At 54.1% G+C, this 16159-nt stretch overlaps 6 protein-coding genes across 6 annotated transcripts; 3 read left to right on the forward strand and 3 right to left on the reverse strand.

Annotated features, from left to right (window-relative positions):
* Positions 1-131: 131 nt before the first annotated feature.
* Positions 132-1176, forward strand: BKA58DRAFT_402773 (heme peroxidase; the record flags this gene model as incomplete). The annotated part of the gene is made up of 2 exons (XM_046171744.1): positions 132-723; positions 776-1176. 2 exons carry the CDS (start codon positions 132-134, stop codon positions 1174-1176), a joined length of 993 nt encoding a protein of 330 aa, XP_046024303.1.
* Positions 1177-1646: 470 nt separating this feature from the next.
* On the reverse strand, positions 1647-3347 carry BKA58DRAFT_470243 (uncharacterized protein; the record flags this gene model as incomplete). The annotated part of the gene is made up of 3 exons (XM_046175180.1): positions 3248-3347; positions 2614-3193; positions 1647-2566 (listed from the first exon to the last, which is right to left on the reverse strand). The coding sequence occupies exons 2-3, from the start codon at positions 3176-3178 to the stop codon at positions 1647-1649; spliced, it is 1485 nt and encodes a 494-aa protein (XP_046024304.1). The 5' UTR covers positions 3179-3193; positions 3248-3347.
* A 674-nt stretch (positions 3348-4021) lies between these two features.
* On the reverse strand, positions 4022-9730 carry BKA58DRAFT_194451 (uncharacterized protein). Its single transcript, XM_046165676.1, has 2 exons — positions 5108-9730; positions 4022-5010 (listed from the first exon to the last, which is right to left on the reverse strand). The coding sequence occupies exons 1-2, from the start codon at positions 9593-9595 to the stop codon at positions 4234-4236; spliced, it is 5265 nt and encodes a 1754-aa protein (XP_046024305.1). The 5' UTR covers positions 9596-9730; the 3' UTR covers positions 4022-4233.
* A 260-nt stretch (positions 9731-9990) lies between these two features.
* On the forward strand, positions 9991-11102 carry BKA58DRAFT_194479 (uncharacterized protein). The gene is made up of 2 exons (XM_046165677.1): positions 9991-10411; positions 10513-11102. The coding sequence occupies exons 1-2, from the start codon at positions 10385-10387 to the stop codon at positions 10951-10953; spliced, it is 468 nt and encodes a 155-aa protein (XP_046024306.1). The 5' UTR covers positions 9991-10384; the 3' UTR covers positions 10954-11102.
* A 187-nt stretch (positions 11103-11289) lies between these two features.
* On the reverse strand, positions 11290-12749 carry BKA58DRAFT_317409 (D-isomer specific 2-hydroxyacid dehydrogenase; the record flags this gene model as incomplete). Its single annotated transcript, XM_046167625.1, has 4 exons — positions 11290-11336; positions 11392-12230; positions 12355-12530; positions 12585-12749. 4 exons carry the CDS (start codon positions 12747-12749, stop codon positions 11290-11292), a joined length of 1227 nt encoding a protein of 408 aa, XP_046024307.1.
* Positions 12750-14728: 1979 nt separating this feature from the next.
* On the forward strand, positions 14729-15652 carry BKA58DRAFT_194529 (uncharacterized protein). The gene is made up of 2 exons (XM_046165678.1): positions 14729-14941; positions 14992-15652. Exon 2 carries the CDS (start codon positions 15000-15002, stop codon positions 15606-15608), a length of 609 nt encoding a protein of 202 aa, XP_046024308.1. The 5' UTR covers positions 14729-14941; positions 14992-14999; the 3' UTR covers positions 15609-15652.
* The last annotated feature ends 507 nt before the right edge of the window (positions 15653-16159 follow it).

A 16159-nucleotide genomic window follows, 5' to 3' on the forward strand; every position in this document is an offset into this window, starting at 1 on the left:
TCTTACCGTTATCATCTCAGGTCATCACAGTCATTCGCTCTTCGCTTCTCGGCACTTCTCACCTATCCTATCTTATCGTTTATCCTACTATACACTCACTCGATAGGACCACTATCTTCTCTTCACACATAATGTATATTCGCAACGTCCTCATCTCTGGCCTTGCGGCTGCCAGCACAGCCCAGGCCTACTCCAACTACACCGTTCGGGAAGAAGACTGGACTGTTCCAGCACCAGCGCCAGTAAAAGAAAAACGTACCTTGGCGAAAGTCTTTGGCATATTCGACGGCATCTTCGGTGGTGGTGGCGGCAAGGAACCTGCGCAAGAATGCCCTGCTGTCTGGACTCAAATATCTTCTACCCTCACCCAACAATTCCTTGCAGACGGCCAATGCACAGATGCTGCGCGCGCTGCTATCCGATCTTCATTCCACGACTGCTTCAACGGAGCATGTGACGGTTCTCTCATCCTCGCCAACGAGTGCTCCAACAAAGAAAACCGCGGTATGGAGCGCCTCTGCGGTAACCTTGCCAATGTCGCCTCCCAGACCAAGGTCGGTGTTGCCGATCTGATCCAATTTGCCGCCGCACATGCAGTCAAGACATGCCCTGGTGGACCCACTATTCCTGTCAAGGTTGGTCGCAAGGACTCCAGCGAGGCGAATGCTCTCGGTGTTCTACCTAGCGGTCACGCCAATGCAAAGGACTTGGTCGGGCTCTTTGGTAAGCATTCATCTCTAGTATTCAAAGTTTTCATAGCTAACAGCTTTCTCAGCGCAAAAAGGCTTCTCCCCCTACGACCTCGCCGCTCTCATCGGCGCCCACACCGCCGCCAAACAACGCTTCACCGACCCTTCCAAAGCAGGCTCTGCCCTCGACTCCACTGTCGGCACTTGGGACAACAAATATTACTCCGAGACCATGCGTGGCAGGGCTCCTTTTACACTCCCCTCCGACAAGAGTCTTGCACAGAATCCCCTTACTGCTGGCCCGTTCATCGCCTTTGCCGCCAGCAAAGGTATGTGGGATTCAGCATTCGTAAGCGCAATGGTCAAGATGAGCATGCTCGGTGTTGAGAACAAGGGGGACTTGATCGACTGCACGAGTGCGCTGCCCGGCGGTAGCAAGAAGAGGGATGTCAGGAGCCGCAACCTCTTCGACCGTCTCAAGTGGTAGACGGTATGGGTACTTTGTACGGTGTGAGCATTTTCGGGCGTTACGATACCTTTTCATTGTTTTCTTATGGGCACTTCACGACTCTCATTAATGGTACATGCTAGTCATGTTTTCTTATATATACCATGGTCTAGCAAAAGAATAGGCGGCAGGTAATATGATATGGTAGTACGATGTCATTAGTAATTCAAGCACTTCACGAAGACCCATCATATTCTCATCCACGGAACAAACTGAACAGGACCTTCTACATCATACAACACCGATCGATACAAAGTACGCAAAGTGTAAGACAGACATTAAAGTATGCGTCTGGGTTTCCTGACAACGCAAACAATGTTCATTTGCTTTCTGCTTCGGTCGGTAACGTGTCCTACTACAATGATTTATCGATGCAGTAAAGCCGTGAATTTGTTATCTACACATATGTTCTTTCGCCTCTGTTCAACGTCGATACTAGCCAGAGGGGCTCAAGCTACCTCCTTCTTCAACGGAAGCTCAAAGACGGTGCCCTGGGATAGGCCATGCTCCTTGATCCACGCTTTGGGAATCAAGATGGGCTGTTTGGTGATGACGATCGTGCCAACGCGACACTCTACACCTCGTTCATCCGCAGCCACCGTGATGCTTTTGTGGATTCTTGTAGCCAGAATCTCCTCCACAGAGACTTTATCGTTCTCAACATCATCAAATCGCTGTTTCCAATGAGTCTGCGGATGTGCGATGATGCGAAGATACTCCAGCTCCGTCATCTTGGCAAGAGCGGCTGCCGTTCCAGGGATCTTCTCCTTGAAGTCGTTGTGCCATTTGCCCGCCCCCAAAGACGAAGCGAGATGGTGGTCACGGTAGTGGAGTTCTTGCAACTCAAGATGGTTGGCTTGTAGCTTTTGCAGATCCTCAAGAGGCAAGGCCTCTCCGAGATCGAGATCAGCCAAGCGGAGATGCGTGTGCCTCTCCAATGCATCTATATCAAGCGACCAGGGTTCGCAGACTTTGATATAGAGGTGAGTCAGGGTGCCAAATGCCTTGCAGAAAGCCTCAAACCTGTAAGCGTGCGCGCTCATTAGGTACTCGCTCCAGTCGTATATGTCGATCGTCAGCTTCGTTATGCTAATCGGGGATCTCGAGGTTAGGAAGAGTTCCCAAAGTGTTGGGAGATGGAAGCACTGGACGACCGTCAACTCCTTGACGCTGGGCAGATTGATCGATTGGAAAAGACCTTTCGGTAGACAGTCGCAGTTGTAATTACGCAGTTTGAGGTTAGTGAGATTGGCCAGCTTCTGAGGATTGGCGAGACCGATCTGCGCAAGCGGATTTTTGTACTGGGGAACAAGGCTTATCAGCCTTGACCACAGTGTTCCGACAATGACAAGAAGTTTGAGGTCAGGTCCTGGTTTGCAGTTCTTGACCAAGCTTCGCATGACCCATTGGTAGGACCCTGGATGGTAGCTTGGCGACCTTTGGCTGCGATCTTGATCTGCCTAGGCTGCGGCTCCATGTAGTTGAACTCGACTTCGATGTTGCTGTCGAAACGGTTCAAGTGTGTAGTTGGGTCTTGATGCTTTTGTACTAGATTCGAGGCCGTCCTCCCGTCGTACTCTGGGAATTTGATTTCTTCTAATCTTGACGTCATGACCGGACTCTTCATCATCGTAACTAGATGTGGCCACGAAGTCGGGCTCAAAGTCGATACAATGAAGTCCTTGTCGGTGATTGTTTCGTCCTTGGGACACACCCCGTCATCGAAGAGCAGGGCTTTGAGAGGTCGTTGCGCAAGTGAGAGTGAATGTATGACTTCCTGGATGTATAGCTCTCCGCGCCGGTCGCTCTTGACGACGAGTGTGATGTATTGAGCGAACTCAAGCATTCGGGTAATTAGTGACTGCCAGTCCTTGGGGTGCAAGTACGGGTGAGTGTTGCTCAGGAACAGACGCATGTCTATGTCTAAGAGTCGAATTCCGATACGCCACAGTTTCTTGCACGCCGTGATAGCCGCAAACATGGAGCCTTTATCCTACTGTTAGCAAAGTCAGCGCCTTCCGTTGTCAAAGTAGTATCCAGCTGTCCATACCGACGGAAGACACTTCTCGATCAGCTCCTCACCAGCAACAACTACTCGATAGTAGTGATGGTGCCGGGGGACCCTCTTTCTCACGAAAGTCCATTCCTGGAGAGTGAGCTTCAACCCGAGACGGTCTGTGAAGTGCGGTCCTGGATACGAAACGTCCACAACGATACGCAGATCTCGAGATCTAAGTGTGGGCTACTTTGGAGGCTCACATGAACGAAACAAACGACGGAATCCATCCTATCTTTTTCGTTGGCGTGGCTGCCTTGAGCAGTGCGTTGAAGAAGAAATGACGCAATGCGTTTGGAGTTGCTGGAGTTGCGAAAATCGTGAGTGGCTCGTCGGCCTGCGTCATCGCAGTACCAGTGGATGAAGTGACGTGGACGGCGACCAGATAAGGAAAGAACCTATAAACACCAAGCAGGCAGATCATTGAAGAAGACGCCGGCCGCGGATACGATGACCGTAGCATACAGAGACGAAGGAACAAAGATGACGACATAATTCCTATAACCCCCATCGTTCCTTCCCCAGGATATCTAACCTTCCTTCCTCGCCCATCCATACCAAGCCATCCATCCCATCATCCAAACGTATCCATCACCTTCCTTACAGTAACAGTAGCAAACAAAAACGACGCCGGCGAACATCACAAGGACGCAAGCGATGCATTAGTAGTCCCCCCAGATGTATTACAATACAACGAGATAACAGACAAGGAAACAAGCAGAGAGCCATGTTGTGTAAAAAAAAAAAAAGTTAAAAAGCTTATAGTTGCTCAAACGAGAAAATGACAGAATAAAGTAAAAAACAAGGCGATCGGGTATCGAAGTCGAAAATGGGGCTATCACGAAAATTATTTCCCAACTGGCTTCCTTCCCTTCCTCCCAAGTGTATGGCTTCCGTGCTACAACAGCGATAGTGGCAGTAGTGCAAGCAGCGCTCCCCAATAAGTGACTTGACAACGTTTCGATATTAACGTACTTCGCTCAGCCTTCCTCTGGTGGTGGCGTGGGTAGATCTCTCCCTTTTTGTTCTGGGCTAGGTGGGTGGACGACTGTGACGGGCGTCGTGGGGTCTCTTGATTCCTCGCCTTCTTGGTCGGCAGCGCCATCACCGTCGATGATACTTTCACCTTCTTCGGGTATGGCTGTCGGGCTCAGAATGCCTCCGTCTTCGCTTTTAGCGGAAGTTTGATTGCGTCGGTTTCTCCTTCGTTGTCTTTCCGTATCCGCGCTCTCTCGTCTCCGCCTGACGGATAGTGATCCATCTTTGTTTAGACCACTTCCGGACTGGAGGCCTTCCAGCATGGCAGCAGCGCGGTCTGCGATATCTGCTTCGGCGGTGCCGGCGGCGGCGGCGGCTGCAGGACCAGCAGTGCTACTAGCCTCGCTCTCCGCAGTCTCGCTGGCGGGACTGAGCAGTTTGTTCTTCTCATCCTCGCCCTCGGCACCCTCCCCGCCTTCTTCCATGTTGACGCCGATCTCTGGGATCTTCTGGCCACTAGCCACGCGTACCTGGTGCCTGTCCTTTAAGCGGGCGCGACGACGGCGATCGCGTTGATCTCTTGCTTCGGGCTTAGCAGCACGTAGCTTCTGGAGCAAGTCGTCCATGGCACCGGTAGATGCGGGTGATTTGGGTGCATCGGAGTCTGAGGAGAGGGCGTTGGGAGAAAGAGGATTTGCGGTTTGCGCTTGTTTGCGGCGCATGGAAATCTCGTTGCGACGATGTTGCTCTTCGAGAGTGGTGTTCTTCTCCTTGGATTTCTACAAGCAAGTTAGCAATTAATTTATAGCGATGTATAACCAAGCCGCGCAAAGCCAGCATCGTGATCACAAGGACAGGTGGTTGGTGATGACTTACCTTCCATTCCTGAACGAAGTTGGCCAACTTCGCAAAGAAATCCCTCCTCGCACTGTCGTCGGTCGGATCCTCACCGTAGAAAGCCATGATGTCGTCATAGCTCTTCTGCATGTCCTCAAGGAAAACCTGCATCTGCTCTGCCTTTCTCCTAGCCTCCTTCATGTTTCGCTGTACAACAATGGCGACCTTGTCTTCTGGGTGGAACTTTGTCGGATCGGACAAGTTACCAGAGTCCAGCGACATCTGGACGTTCTTGATGTTGTCGATGTACTTCTTGGCATCGGTCTGAAGTTGCTCCACGTTGATCTTCTGTGCCGTTACAACGCCGCTGATCTCGTCGGTGAAACCTTCCCATCCAGAGTATTGGTTGCGGACAATTCTTTCGACAACGTCGGCGAATGTGGACTCGTTCTTGTCATCCTTGAGCATACCCAGTCGTCCTAGAGTAGAGAGCTTGAAACCGCTGGCTTGCTTATTGGCGTCGTTCATGAAGTTACCAATGTCGAGAATGAGACCTAGAACACTGATCAAGCTTGACGAATCACGCAGACTCTCAGATACCCTTGAGATTTCCAGCAGCTTGTTGGAAATCTCGTCGTACTCGGTTTCGTACGTGCGAGTCAGCGCAAGCGCCCTCATCCTGCTCTTCCAGTAGTGGTGTAGTTCGTAGGCAGTGAGAAGGTAGATCTGGTCCTCTCTTGTGAGTTCGTTCGGGTCCTGCTCGCGCTTGCTTTCGCTAGCATTGGGTCCAGTCCAGTCCTTCGAGTAGGGAGCCATGAGTTTGGCGGTGTTATCGGGAATATCGCAGAAGTCGTTCTTCTGCAAGAATTCCATAGTGACAGGATCATCCAGAATCTTGTTGTCGCAGTGGATGATCATCCTTACGATATCCTCAACTCCGTACGATGAGAACTTGGCCATACTGATCTGGAAGTTGTGCATGAGGTCGCGGGAGATGATCTGCTTCTTGTCGTCCTTCTTGCCAGACTTCTTGCCAATCGCCTTGATCTCCTTTGCCAAGAAGAGCTTCTCGACTTCCTCCAGAACACCCTTCCTTGCCAACTCCTGGTACTTCTCTTCTTTTTCTTCCGAGCTGAGACCGCGGGTGGCCCAAACAGTGGTGGTAGGTTGGTCGACCTTGTCCCAATGCAGTGCCTTGAGCTTCTTCTTTGGTCGCGGTCCAGAGAGAGCAAATTGCTGTGCAGCACCAAATCCAGGTGCCTTGGGCATGAACCCAGGACGTTTGGCACCTGGCATTGGCGGTGGCGGTGGTGGGGGAGGTGGCATACTTCCATCTCCAGGCATAGGAGGGGGTGCAGGAATTCCGGGCTTGAAGCCAAGTTTGCCTGGCGGAGGCGGTGGCGGGGGAGGGGGTGGAGGTCCAGCAGTACCTGGCATAGGAGGCGGAGGAGGAATGTTGTTCGAGAATCCAAGGGCACCAGGAGGCGGGGGTGGGGGTGGAGGAATGTTGGCTTTGGGTGCTTCATTATCGCCAGGTGTCTTTGGTGAGTCGGATTCGAGGCTGGGATGCGATGGTCCTGTAGTAACGCCATCCCCTTCAGCATCAGAGTCTTCGTATCGCTTGACGTTCGCCGTGATATCCGCCATGAGGGCGTTGGCTGTCGAAGTACTGAGCTTTGGCTTGTGCATCTGGATCAGACGGGGCTTTTCGATGATAGCATCATCATCGTCCATCTCCGACATCTCAGCATCTTCACCAATCTGGCCAGGAAGTCCAGGTAGGGGCTTCCTGCGGGGCACTCCACTTTTGGCACGAACTGATCCAAATGAGCTCGCTTCCAGACCACCATAGCCCTGTTCGGTCATGCCAGGCATGTCGCCCTCCATTTTTTCTCGCAGTTCCCTAAGCTTCTCGCTGGGCTGCATCTGCAGGGACTTGCCCTCCAGTGTTGCTTGTGTCCTGGCTCGTTGCAATTGGATCTCCAGTCTGTTCATGAGACGTTCGCGGTCCATGATGCCCTGCATTTGAGCTGGATCGGTGGTAGCGAGCCCGTCTTTACCAGACTTCTTCGCTGCCGACGCTGCGACGTCTTGAGCATCCCTAAGCATCAAGTACAGTTCACGCGTCTCCAGTTCGTTTCGTTGCAGCTCTTGTGCTCGTATCCTCTGCATTTCCGCAAGTTCGGCCTTCATCGTCTCTACTTGCCTACCACGGAGCTCAATGATACGTTCCTGTTCCGCGAGTTGTTTCTGCAGCTTAGAGACTAGGCCATCTGCACCCAGCTCCAGCTGTGCTTTCATCTCATCGCGTTCCGCAATAGCCGAGTCTGCGATTTGACGTGCTTCGACCGCTTCATCGCGAACCTGTCGGGCTTCGGAATCAGTGTACAGCTTGTCGAGCAGAGACTGTACAGTGAAGTTTAGACTCTGCTTGAGGTCCATATCTGGCAGTCGGCGGTCCATAGCCACGTAGCTCAGCATTTGGTCCACCAATTGGAACATCCGCAATCGATCCTCACTCTCCGTGTCGCGCATCAACAGCAAGTGCTGCATAGCTGACGTGAAGTAGTCTTGCGCGCGAGTGCCATTGATCTTACTCATGATAGCATCTGCAATTTGCATGGGGTCGTTGAGATCCTTGGTTTCGCCTTCGACGCCCTCGGCCATGGAGCTGTTCTCCTTCTGAAGGAAATCCTCATAGTCGACTGCTTCGTTGTCCAAGTAGTGCTCGATCTGCTTGTCAATGACATCGTATTGGAAGCCTTCCATCTTGTTGAAGATGCGCTTGATGCCACATGCTGTGAATTGGGCTCGCACGTGCATCCTGAGCTGCAGGTCGCGCTCTGGGGCATCCACAATCATGTTGATCAAGAAGAGTGTCGCGATGGCATATTCCATAAGGAGGTTCTCTACGCCAATACCTCCGCTGCGGACTTCGTCTGAAGCGCCTACCATGGAGCCCATCTTGCCACGTCCGTCGACCGTGACTTCAACGATGCGCATCCATGCATCGAAGCGACTGCTTTCGCCATATTGCGATTTGAGGTTGTCGAGTGCCTGCAGTACTTTCTCGTGTCCACTTCCGTTGCCCCAGTGGCACAAGAAGGTCAAGACATCTGAGACAAGTTTTCGTGTGTTAAGTCGGTTGGAAATCAAAGAGCCGCACAGCGCCTGGATGATGGACGGGTGATTGAGGGCGTTGTCGGCACCATACTTGTTGTTCATCAGCGCCTTTAAACACTTGATGATCTCGTATTCACGTTCGACGTCGTTCTCCGCCTTTTGCGCCAGGACGCTCGGAGGAGGCGCAGGCCCTGTTGTCTTCCTGCGGTTGATCTTGGCCAGGACATTCGTGAGGGCGATTTGACCCTGCGCTTCGATGAAGCCCCTGACCCAGGCGATGGGCTGTGTTCGCAGACTGATCTCCAAACTCGACATCTGTTTTATAGATATGGAGTTGTCCATGACCTTCTTGACGTACCACTCGGGCGAGCCCTCCTCTTCTGCGCGCATGAGGATGTCTTGGCCACCACCTGCACCGGGGCCGCCGTAGGTTATCCGCTGGGTCTGACGCTTTTTCTCCTCGTGCTTGAACTCGGCCAGCTTGTCCTGGTAGACGAGGGTCCACTTCTTGTCAATCTTGTAGGCCTCCATCTGCCGCCGCGCCTGCTCTGGTAAGCTCTTCCATCCTCGCTTCACCATGAGGTTCATAAACTCCTTCTCTACAACATGGTCTGGGGGTCGTTGTATGCTGAGTGTGTTCTGGTTGAACGAGGTCTGCGACGCGGAGGGCGAGGAGGAGTTGTAGTGCAGCAGATGGCGGTGCGAGTCGCGGGGGGTGGATACGGCGGTGGGGAGGAGACTGCCGGCATCGAGGCCTATGGAGGAGATGGTGGTCTGGGATGGGTTCGGCGGATAGAAGACGTTGCTGCCGCGTGACTTGGAGTCATTGCTGTAGATGCTCGCCTGGTCGAACGAGGTGCGCGTGTTGTTGGAGGAGTCAGTGCCGGCGTAGTATGAATGGTTGCCGTCCCGACTGCTCCCTCGCGCGCCCCACTGCTGCATCGAGACGCCGCGGTCGCCTGGATTGCTCGAGGCGATGGTGGTGCCGAGGGAATGGGGCGGTGGGCGCGGTGGCCCCGGGTTGGAGTAGCCGTTCTGGGGCATTGCGGTGGCGTTGAAGACGGGGTACTGATGGAAGTCGCCGCCGCCCTTGTTGAGGTGGTGCGGCAGCGGTTCGGCGTTCTTGGAGGCGTCGTCTCGCGGGGGGTCGATGGAGGATACGGGGCCAGCTCGCGCGAAGATGCCCTCGGCCGTCATGGACACGGGCCGCTGGTCTATCGAAGCGCCGCCGATGGAGTGTCTGTGTGAGTGTCGTGACGAGAGCGAGCCATGAGAGCTCCCCGGGGGGCTGTCGGTCGAGGACGTGGTGGTGTGTTTGGCGTCGCCCGTGTGCTTGTCCTTGTCCTTGTGCAGGCGTCGTCCGAAGAACTTGCCGGCGGAAGATTGCCGACCCTTGCTGTCCATGCCTATAGCGAGAGCCTATGCCCAATGCTCTGCCGCCTTGGGAGCGCGCCGCCCGACGTGTCTGCGTCCCCCTCCTTCGTGGGCAATGCGTCCCGCCTCGCTACAACGGCGCAGGTGACGATGCCGGCTGCCTCAGCGGGCGTGTGTGGTCCTGAAACGAGCGTGCGGGGCTGGGTGCGGTGAGTCGAGAGTGAGAAGCAATTCCTGGGGCGCCGTCGTGGCAGCAATGCGGCTGCGAGAGAGGGAGTGGGAAGTTGCCGAATACTGTAACTAACTAGCGCCCCCCGTGTGACTGCATGGCAAGTAGACAGGACTGGGACGCGGCCATTTGTTCTCCACAGCGCCCGATTCACCACGTCTCATAGTTACAGCGCGCCAGGGCTGCTCCGCGTGGATATGCAAGCACGCGAACCACCCGCCATGTCCGCATTGGCTCCGACGTTCTCCTGAGACGTGCGCACGTCCGTGTTGTGGCGCCATCTGCCATCCATGCCCAGATGCACCCCTAGCCGGCCTACGCGACTGGCGACCTCTTGTCGGCCTCGACATCGACAAGCAACTATCCCCGGCACATCCACCATCTCCCGCCTGTCTGTGGCGCAGCAGGCACAACACCTGCATACTTGCCCGTCGCACCTTCCTCACGCCTGGCGCACTACGTCTCAACACCACGTCTGCTGTCCACGCCGCCTCCACGGCTAGCAGCCCCGGCCTCGCGTCAGCCCTAGGCGATCAAAAGGACGCGCTCCGCCAGTTCACGCACCCTCACTAGCACATGCATCCACAGCCATGGCCGGCTTTACCCATTTCCTCAAGGTGAGTGACAGCTGTCACGTACATGAAGCTTGGGCGGTGAGCGCATAACGCGACCCACCGCGCACACCAACCCCATGTGGAGGCTGACGATGCGCCTTCAGACCATCCTCGTACCACTCTTCCTCGCTGCTCTCCTCTATGCCCTGCTAGTCTTCCTCGTGCTGCCCTTTGTGCGCCGGCACCGCAGCCGTTATAGCCAGTACCTGCCTATGCCCGCGAGCGTGACCGACTTCCCTTCCTCTTGGCGGACGAACCTCTCCGATGCCCTCTACAACCTCTTCGCGCCTTCCGCTTGGGTCAGACAGCGCGCGATTGTGGATGGGAGCGGACAACACGACGACGACTTGTTTGACGATGAGGAGGGAGAGGGCATGGTGGGCTTTGACCCCATCGATGAGAGGAGGAGAGAAGCCCTCGAACAGCGCCGGAGCATCATGGAGGAAGAGCGGCGGCTAGGCCGTGAGCTGGAGGAAGGCTTCAAGGACGACAGTGAGGATGAGCATGAAGACGAGAGGCGGCGGTCCCTATCACGACATCGATGATTTCTATAATACTCTTCACACCGCGTACAAGGAAAAATAAACAGCTACACAGCCGTCTACATTAGCATAAATACTAAAAAGTAGCAGAATCCTTAGGTAATGTAGACTTCTAGGAGGTAGGTGCTCAGGCCTTTCCTTGTATGAGGTGTTCACGTCACTTTGCCTACAATTTGAAACTTTCTTGTGCATCACATCATCGGCTGGAGTTGGAGTTCAAGTGGATATATTCATGTACATAGGTAGGCGGAAATACCCATCCGACGCCTAAACCTAAACAAAGAAATTCGTGCCAAATCGCTCAAAGAAGACAGAAGGCTGCAGAAGAGGACCATTCTTCTACTTGCGCTGACCGTACGCCTTGGTGGCGTAGTCGCCCTTGTGGACTGTGAGACAAGTTAGTAAATATTGATTTACCGTAGAAAACACTGCGATGCTTACCGATCAAGTCCTCAGGTCTGTAGTTCTCGCGGCCGGAGAAGTACTCGTCAAGGATAGCCTTGGTGCCGTTGGCGTATCGCTCCTGGGCATCGATGGAGGTACCAGACATGTGAGGAACCATGGCGTTGCCGCCGCCCCATGGGTTCTGGGCGTAGCGGAGCGGGTGGTCCTTGGGGGCGGGCTGAGGGAACCAGACATCACCACCGTATCCACGGAGGTGGCCGTCCTTGAGAGCCTGGGCAACATCCTCCTTAACGACGATGGCACCACGGGCGGTGTTGACCAACCATGAGCCCTTCTTCATCTTGGAGATGAGGTCCTTGTTGAAGAGACCGCGGGTCTTCTCGTGGAGCGGGCAGTTGATGGTGACAACATCGCACTGGGCCAACATCTCCTCGAGGTTCTCGACGCGACGGCAACCAATCTCCTTCTCCTTCTCAGGGGAAAGGGGCTGGTAGTCGAAGTAGAGGAGCTCCTTGCAGTCGAAGGGCTTGAGACGGCGGAGCACACGCTCACCAATACGGCCAACAGCGACGGTACCGACAACCTTGTTCTCGAGATCGTACTCGTTCTTGGCGACCTCGGCGACGTTCCACTCTCCCTTGGCGATCTGCTCGTGGGCGGGGACGAAGTTGCGGACAAGGGTTAAGATGGTCATGACAACGTGCTCGGCGACGGAGACGACGTTGGAGCCAGTGACCTCGGCGACGGTGATACCGCCGTTGGTCTTGTTGGCGGCATTGAGGTCGACGTGGTCAGAACCGATACCAGCAGTGACGGCGAGCTTCAGGTTCTTGGCCTTGGCCAGGCGCTCTGCGGTGAGGTAACCGGGGTGGAAACTGTTGATCGCGATCTGTTAGCTGATGCTGGCTCGGATGGTGTTTGCAGCCTTAGCGTGTCCGGCCGAAGCTTGACGCGTGCATGTGGGGCGCTTAGCGGCATTGCGGGGTAGCTCTGACGTACGGAGTGGTAATGATAACCTCAGCATCAACAAGGTGCTTGTCGAACTCGGAGTTCTCACCCTCCTTGTTGGAGGTGGTGACAAGCTCGTGGCCTTGCTCCTCGATCCACTTCCTGATGCCTAGCTCGTTCTCGGTAGTACCGAGCATGCGAGGCTCTTGCTCAGCGTGGACTCCACCCTAGTGTTGCTGTTAGATATGTCGATGCGCATTGGGAGTCCTATGGCCACTTACATCGTAGAGGACGAGAAGAACTTTGCCCTGTTGTGAAGCCGTCGCGGTCAGCGTTCTGAAAGCATTCGGTTGGCGCAGCGACGATGTTAATCGAGGTCCGGCGCGCGCGCTGAGGAGGGAGGAGGCAGGGCGCGCAAGGCGAGAAGCAGATCGGAGAAATACCATTTTGACTTATTGAACTGACAAGTGAACAATTGAGGCTCCGAGGGAGAGATATATAGTAGAAGCCGGCAAAGGTACAACGAATGGTACGTATTCCTGACGCAAGGTATGTCAGCCTATCGTCCCGGCAGGGGGGAAGTGAGGGGTGCGTGGGTCGGTATACCTCTTGCGGGCCGAAGTGACGTCGATGTATGGTAGAGAAGATCAATGGAAGACCGGATGATACACTGGACAATGTTGGTGTTGTGAGAGCAATTGAGGGGTTCGTGAGGGGGCTTTTATATACCGCCGAGCAGCCGCACGATCTTCTCACTACTTTCAGCCTCTGGTCCCTGGGTCACCAGGCAGGCGCGGTCGGTCATCCCCACTTGGTGATGCGACATTCCCACACAGACAAGTGGTCGCTGCGGGTGTGACGGTCGTGTTTGGAATTACTTCGCATCGCTGATAGTGCGGGGTCGCGTCCAATGACGCGAATCAGCTCCCAGACGCGCCAGGGAAGCTCTACCAGCTGCTTACCCGTTTGATACTCACGAAGCTTCGCCGAGAAGCCCGTAGCGTAGTCTGTGGGCGTGGGTCAACACGGTAGCTCCAGTAGCGCGTGGTCGTTTGACCCGATCGAGCAAGAATGTACGTAAATCGAGGCCTAGGACTGGTACTTCACTGGCGTACGCTAGGGCTCCATATGGGGAGCTCCCGAACAGATTCAATTCGGCATTGTGGAAGGATCAATATGGTTTACGAAGCTGGTATTGTGACTCTCAGAGGCCCAAAGGTCGCGATGAAGCGTTGCTCGAATGGCCGTCCACAGGGCTCTCGCTGGGTTCCAGCTTCCAATGCGACCATAGGACAATGCATCTTGCGTAGATAGAAGTGTGGGCTCAAGCGACACACCCACAGCATCTCTCCTCGAAGAGTCGTGCTAGCGATGGCAAATCCAAGAGAAGTGGGCTTGCGTCCGAGCAATCTAGACGCCGCTTTGTACTTTGTCCGCGGCAGCACAGGAAATGCGGAGCTGCAGCGGTTCAAGCTCGCAGTCTGCGGATGCGAGATGTCGCCGTAGGGTCTGACAAAACTCGCGGGAAGCCAGGGCGACGGTCGGCGCAGGGGATTTGTCTCGGCACAGACGGCGGATGGCTGGAGATTGTTCTTATCTTTCGGCCGAAGCTCGCTCGGAAGGGGCGCGCGCGCCAAATTCGCGTTTCGGTAGTTCCAACTTTCAGGAACCCCACCACATCCACTGAACAGCACTACGCATCCCTTCTCCCGATCTAGCTGAGGAACCCGATGGTGTCATGGCGCCATCTCGCCGAAATCTGATGGAAGTATATCCCGCTGATTCCGCGGGATGTGTACCTTGGGCTAGCTATACTGCGAGTTCTTTCTTTTACCTGCATTCCCCCCCTCAGCTTCCGATAGCGCCTGGCGTCCTTCGCATAGGCAGAACCACATGTTGAGCGGCTCAACGACGGTTCTCGGGCATCGCAAAGTCATTCTCTATTACCTGCTTGACTTAGAGTTAACGAACGTCCGTAATCTTATCTATAGGTGTAGATGTGCTCAACCATCAATCGCGTAGGTGTGTTTTGAGGAGCCGGCGGAGGAAGATCTTGCATAACATCCGCCATCGTGAGAGAAACTGTGTCGGAAGCAACTGTGCTTGATACGATCGTCATCCAGCATTGATCATCGCGACAGCAAGCATCTATCCATATTGCTCCGTGGTGAGAGAACGGGATTCGAGATAACGCGGCCGACATCAAGCACAAAAGAAGACTTGAAATGTTGATGTTCAGAAGAAAAAAGAGCGCAATGCCGCGTGGAAAGCATCTGGTGCACAAATTCTCGGAAGAATATCTCTTCGAGTTCCCGGAGTATAGCGAGCAACACCGCTCCCACAGCCCAATCGAAACTACATTCGGACGCAGAGGACTTAGAGGTTGACTTCGCCTTACTAATGAGCCACTGAGCTCGCTGTTGTGTTGGGTGAGCCAAGAAAGTTGCTGCTTTCACAAATGCCCAATGCACTGTAAAGCTCCTCACCCTCACCTTCACCGCGCAAGAAAGCGCGCACGCGACCTTGGCAAAACGGTGTTGTCTTCAATCTCTGGGTTCTCTTTCGCTTATCCGAACTCCTACCTTTTCAATTTCGACCATTCTGAGCACCTGGGTATCAATCCGAGCAAAACTCGAAGGTGGGTAAACGAAACGACTAACATCAAGCGGTCGCTGACTTACCAGCAAGACGGAATAATGGCAGGGCCACCCAAGAAGCGCGCGCAGATTGAGGAATCCTGCTTGTTCAAAGACAATGTGGCTTCTGGTGCGGTTCTAGCAAAATACGGCGACGTCATACTGGAGCTCAGCAAAGACGGCAAATCGGTCGGGACTCTCCTCGTCTCCTCTCATGTTCTCAGCCTCGCGTCACCAGTCTTTGGCGCGATGTTCAGTGGGAACTTCGCAGAGGGACAGAACCTTTCCACCGCCTCACCCAAGAATATTGCGCTTCCGGACGATGACGCAGAGTCAATGACGTTGTTCTGCAAATTCATTCATATGCAAACTGCCAACTTGACCCGCGAGCCTTCCTTCGATGACTTACCTGACCTTGCTATCATCTGCGACAAGTACGGCTGCACGGAGAGTATACGGTCATGGCTTCAAGTTTGGATTAGCCAAAAGCTCAAGTCACCGAGAGCGCTCAAGTTCGAGAAGCTCGTATTCGTTACCTATGTATGCGATCTTCCTCGGGACTTTCAGCAGGTCACCCTAGTATTGTTGCGAGATACCATCAAGAGATTCAGCAACACCGATGTTACCCACGGGTCAAACTTCGTCCCTATGGAGCACATCGGTATGTAGTCTTTGTTTGCAAATTTACATTCCAACAAGAAAGGACACCTGCTAATTGTTTCTAGATAAGCTTCAGCCCCAGTCTGCATCTCTTCAAGCTAGTGTTCGCTCTCAGCTCTTTGGCAAGAAGTACCAGGACCTTGTTAGTTCAAATTGTCCTAACGCGGCTGTTATCTTGAAGCAATACCTTCAAGCTCTCACTACGTCTGGGGTCACAGCAAGTACTCGTCAGTCAATGGAAGAGTATGTCCAGGCGGGAGCGATACTCAAGACTTTGCTCTTGGATCCGAAATGCCAGCACCACATGTCATGTTCTGTTACGGCTACCAAGGACATCAAAGCGGAATCGGTGGAGGCCTTGCTCAAGGCGTCCGATACCGCTAAGGGTCTCTGCTTGGACTGCACCCGTAAAGAACATCTGCGCAACAGCTCCATCGTGTGTCGCTTGGGTCATAAGGTCACTCCGGTACACGCCGCATCAAGTGCTACTACCACTATCTGAGTTTATGAGTGAGACTGAGATTCCTTTCATGACTTGCACAATAAGAGCAGATGCACGG

The sequence above is a fragment of the Alternaria rosae genome, assembly GCF_020736505.1.
Source record: "Alternaria rosae strain MPI-PUGE-AT-0040 chromosome Unknown BKA58scaffold_6, whole genome shotgun sequence".
NCBI lineage: Eukaryota > Fungi > Ascomycota > Dothideomycetes > Pleosporales > Pleosporaceae > Alternaria > Alternaria rosae.

Excerpts from the sequence above, each read along its gene's own strand:
- BKA58DRAFT_194451 (XM_046165676.1), bottom strand. The coding sequence starts at position 9,595 with ATGGACAGCAAGGGTCGGCAATCTTCCGCCGGCAAGTTCTTCGGACGA. Across the intron at positions 5,011-5,107 it reads ACTTCGTTCAGGAATGGAAG|AAATCCAAGGAGAAGAACAC; the intron begins GTAAGTCATCAC and ends ACTTGCTTGTAG.
- BKA58DRAFT_194479 (XM_046165677.1), top strand. The coding sequence starts at position 10,385 with ATGGCCGGCTTTACCCATTTCCTCAAG. Across the intron at positions 10,412-10,512 it reads GCTTTACCCATTTCCTCAAG|ACCATCCTCGTACCACTCTT; the intron begins GTGAGTGACAGC and ends ATGCGCCTTCAG.
- BKA58DRAFT_194529 (XM_046165678.1), top strand. The coding sequence starts at position 15,000 with ATGGCAGGGCCACCCAAGAAGCGCGCGCAGATTGAGGAATCCTGCTTG.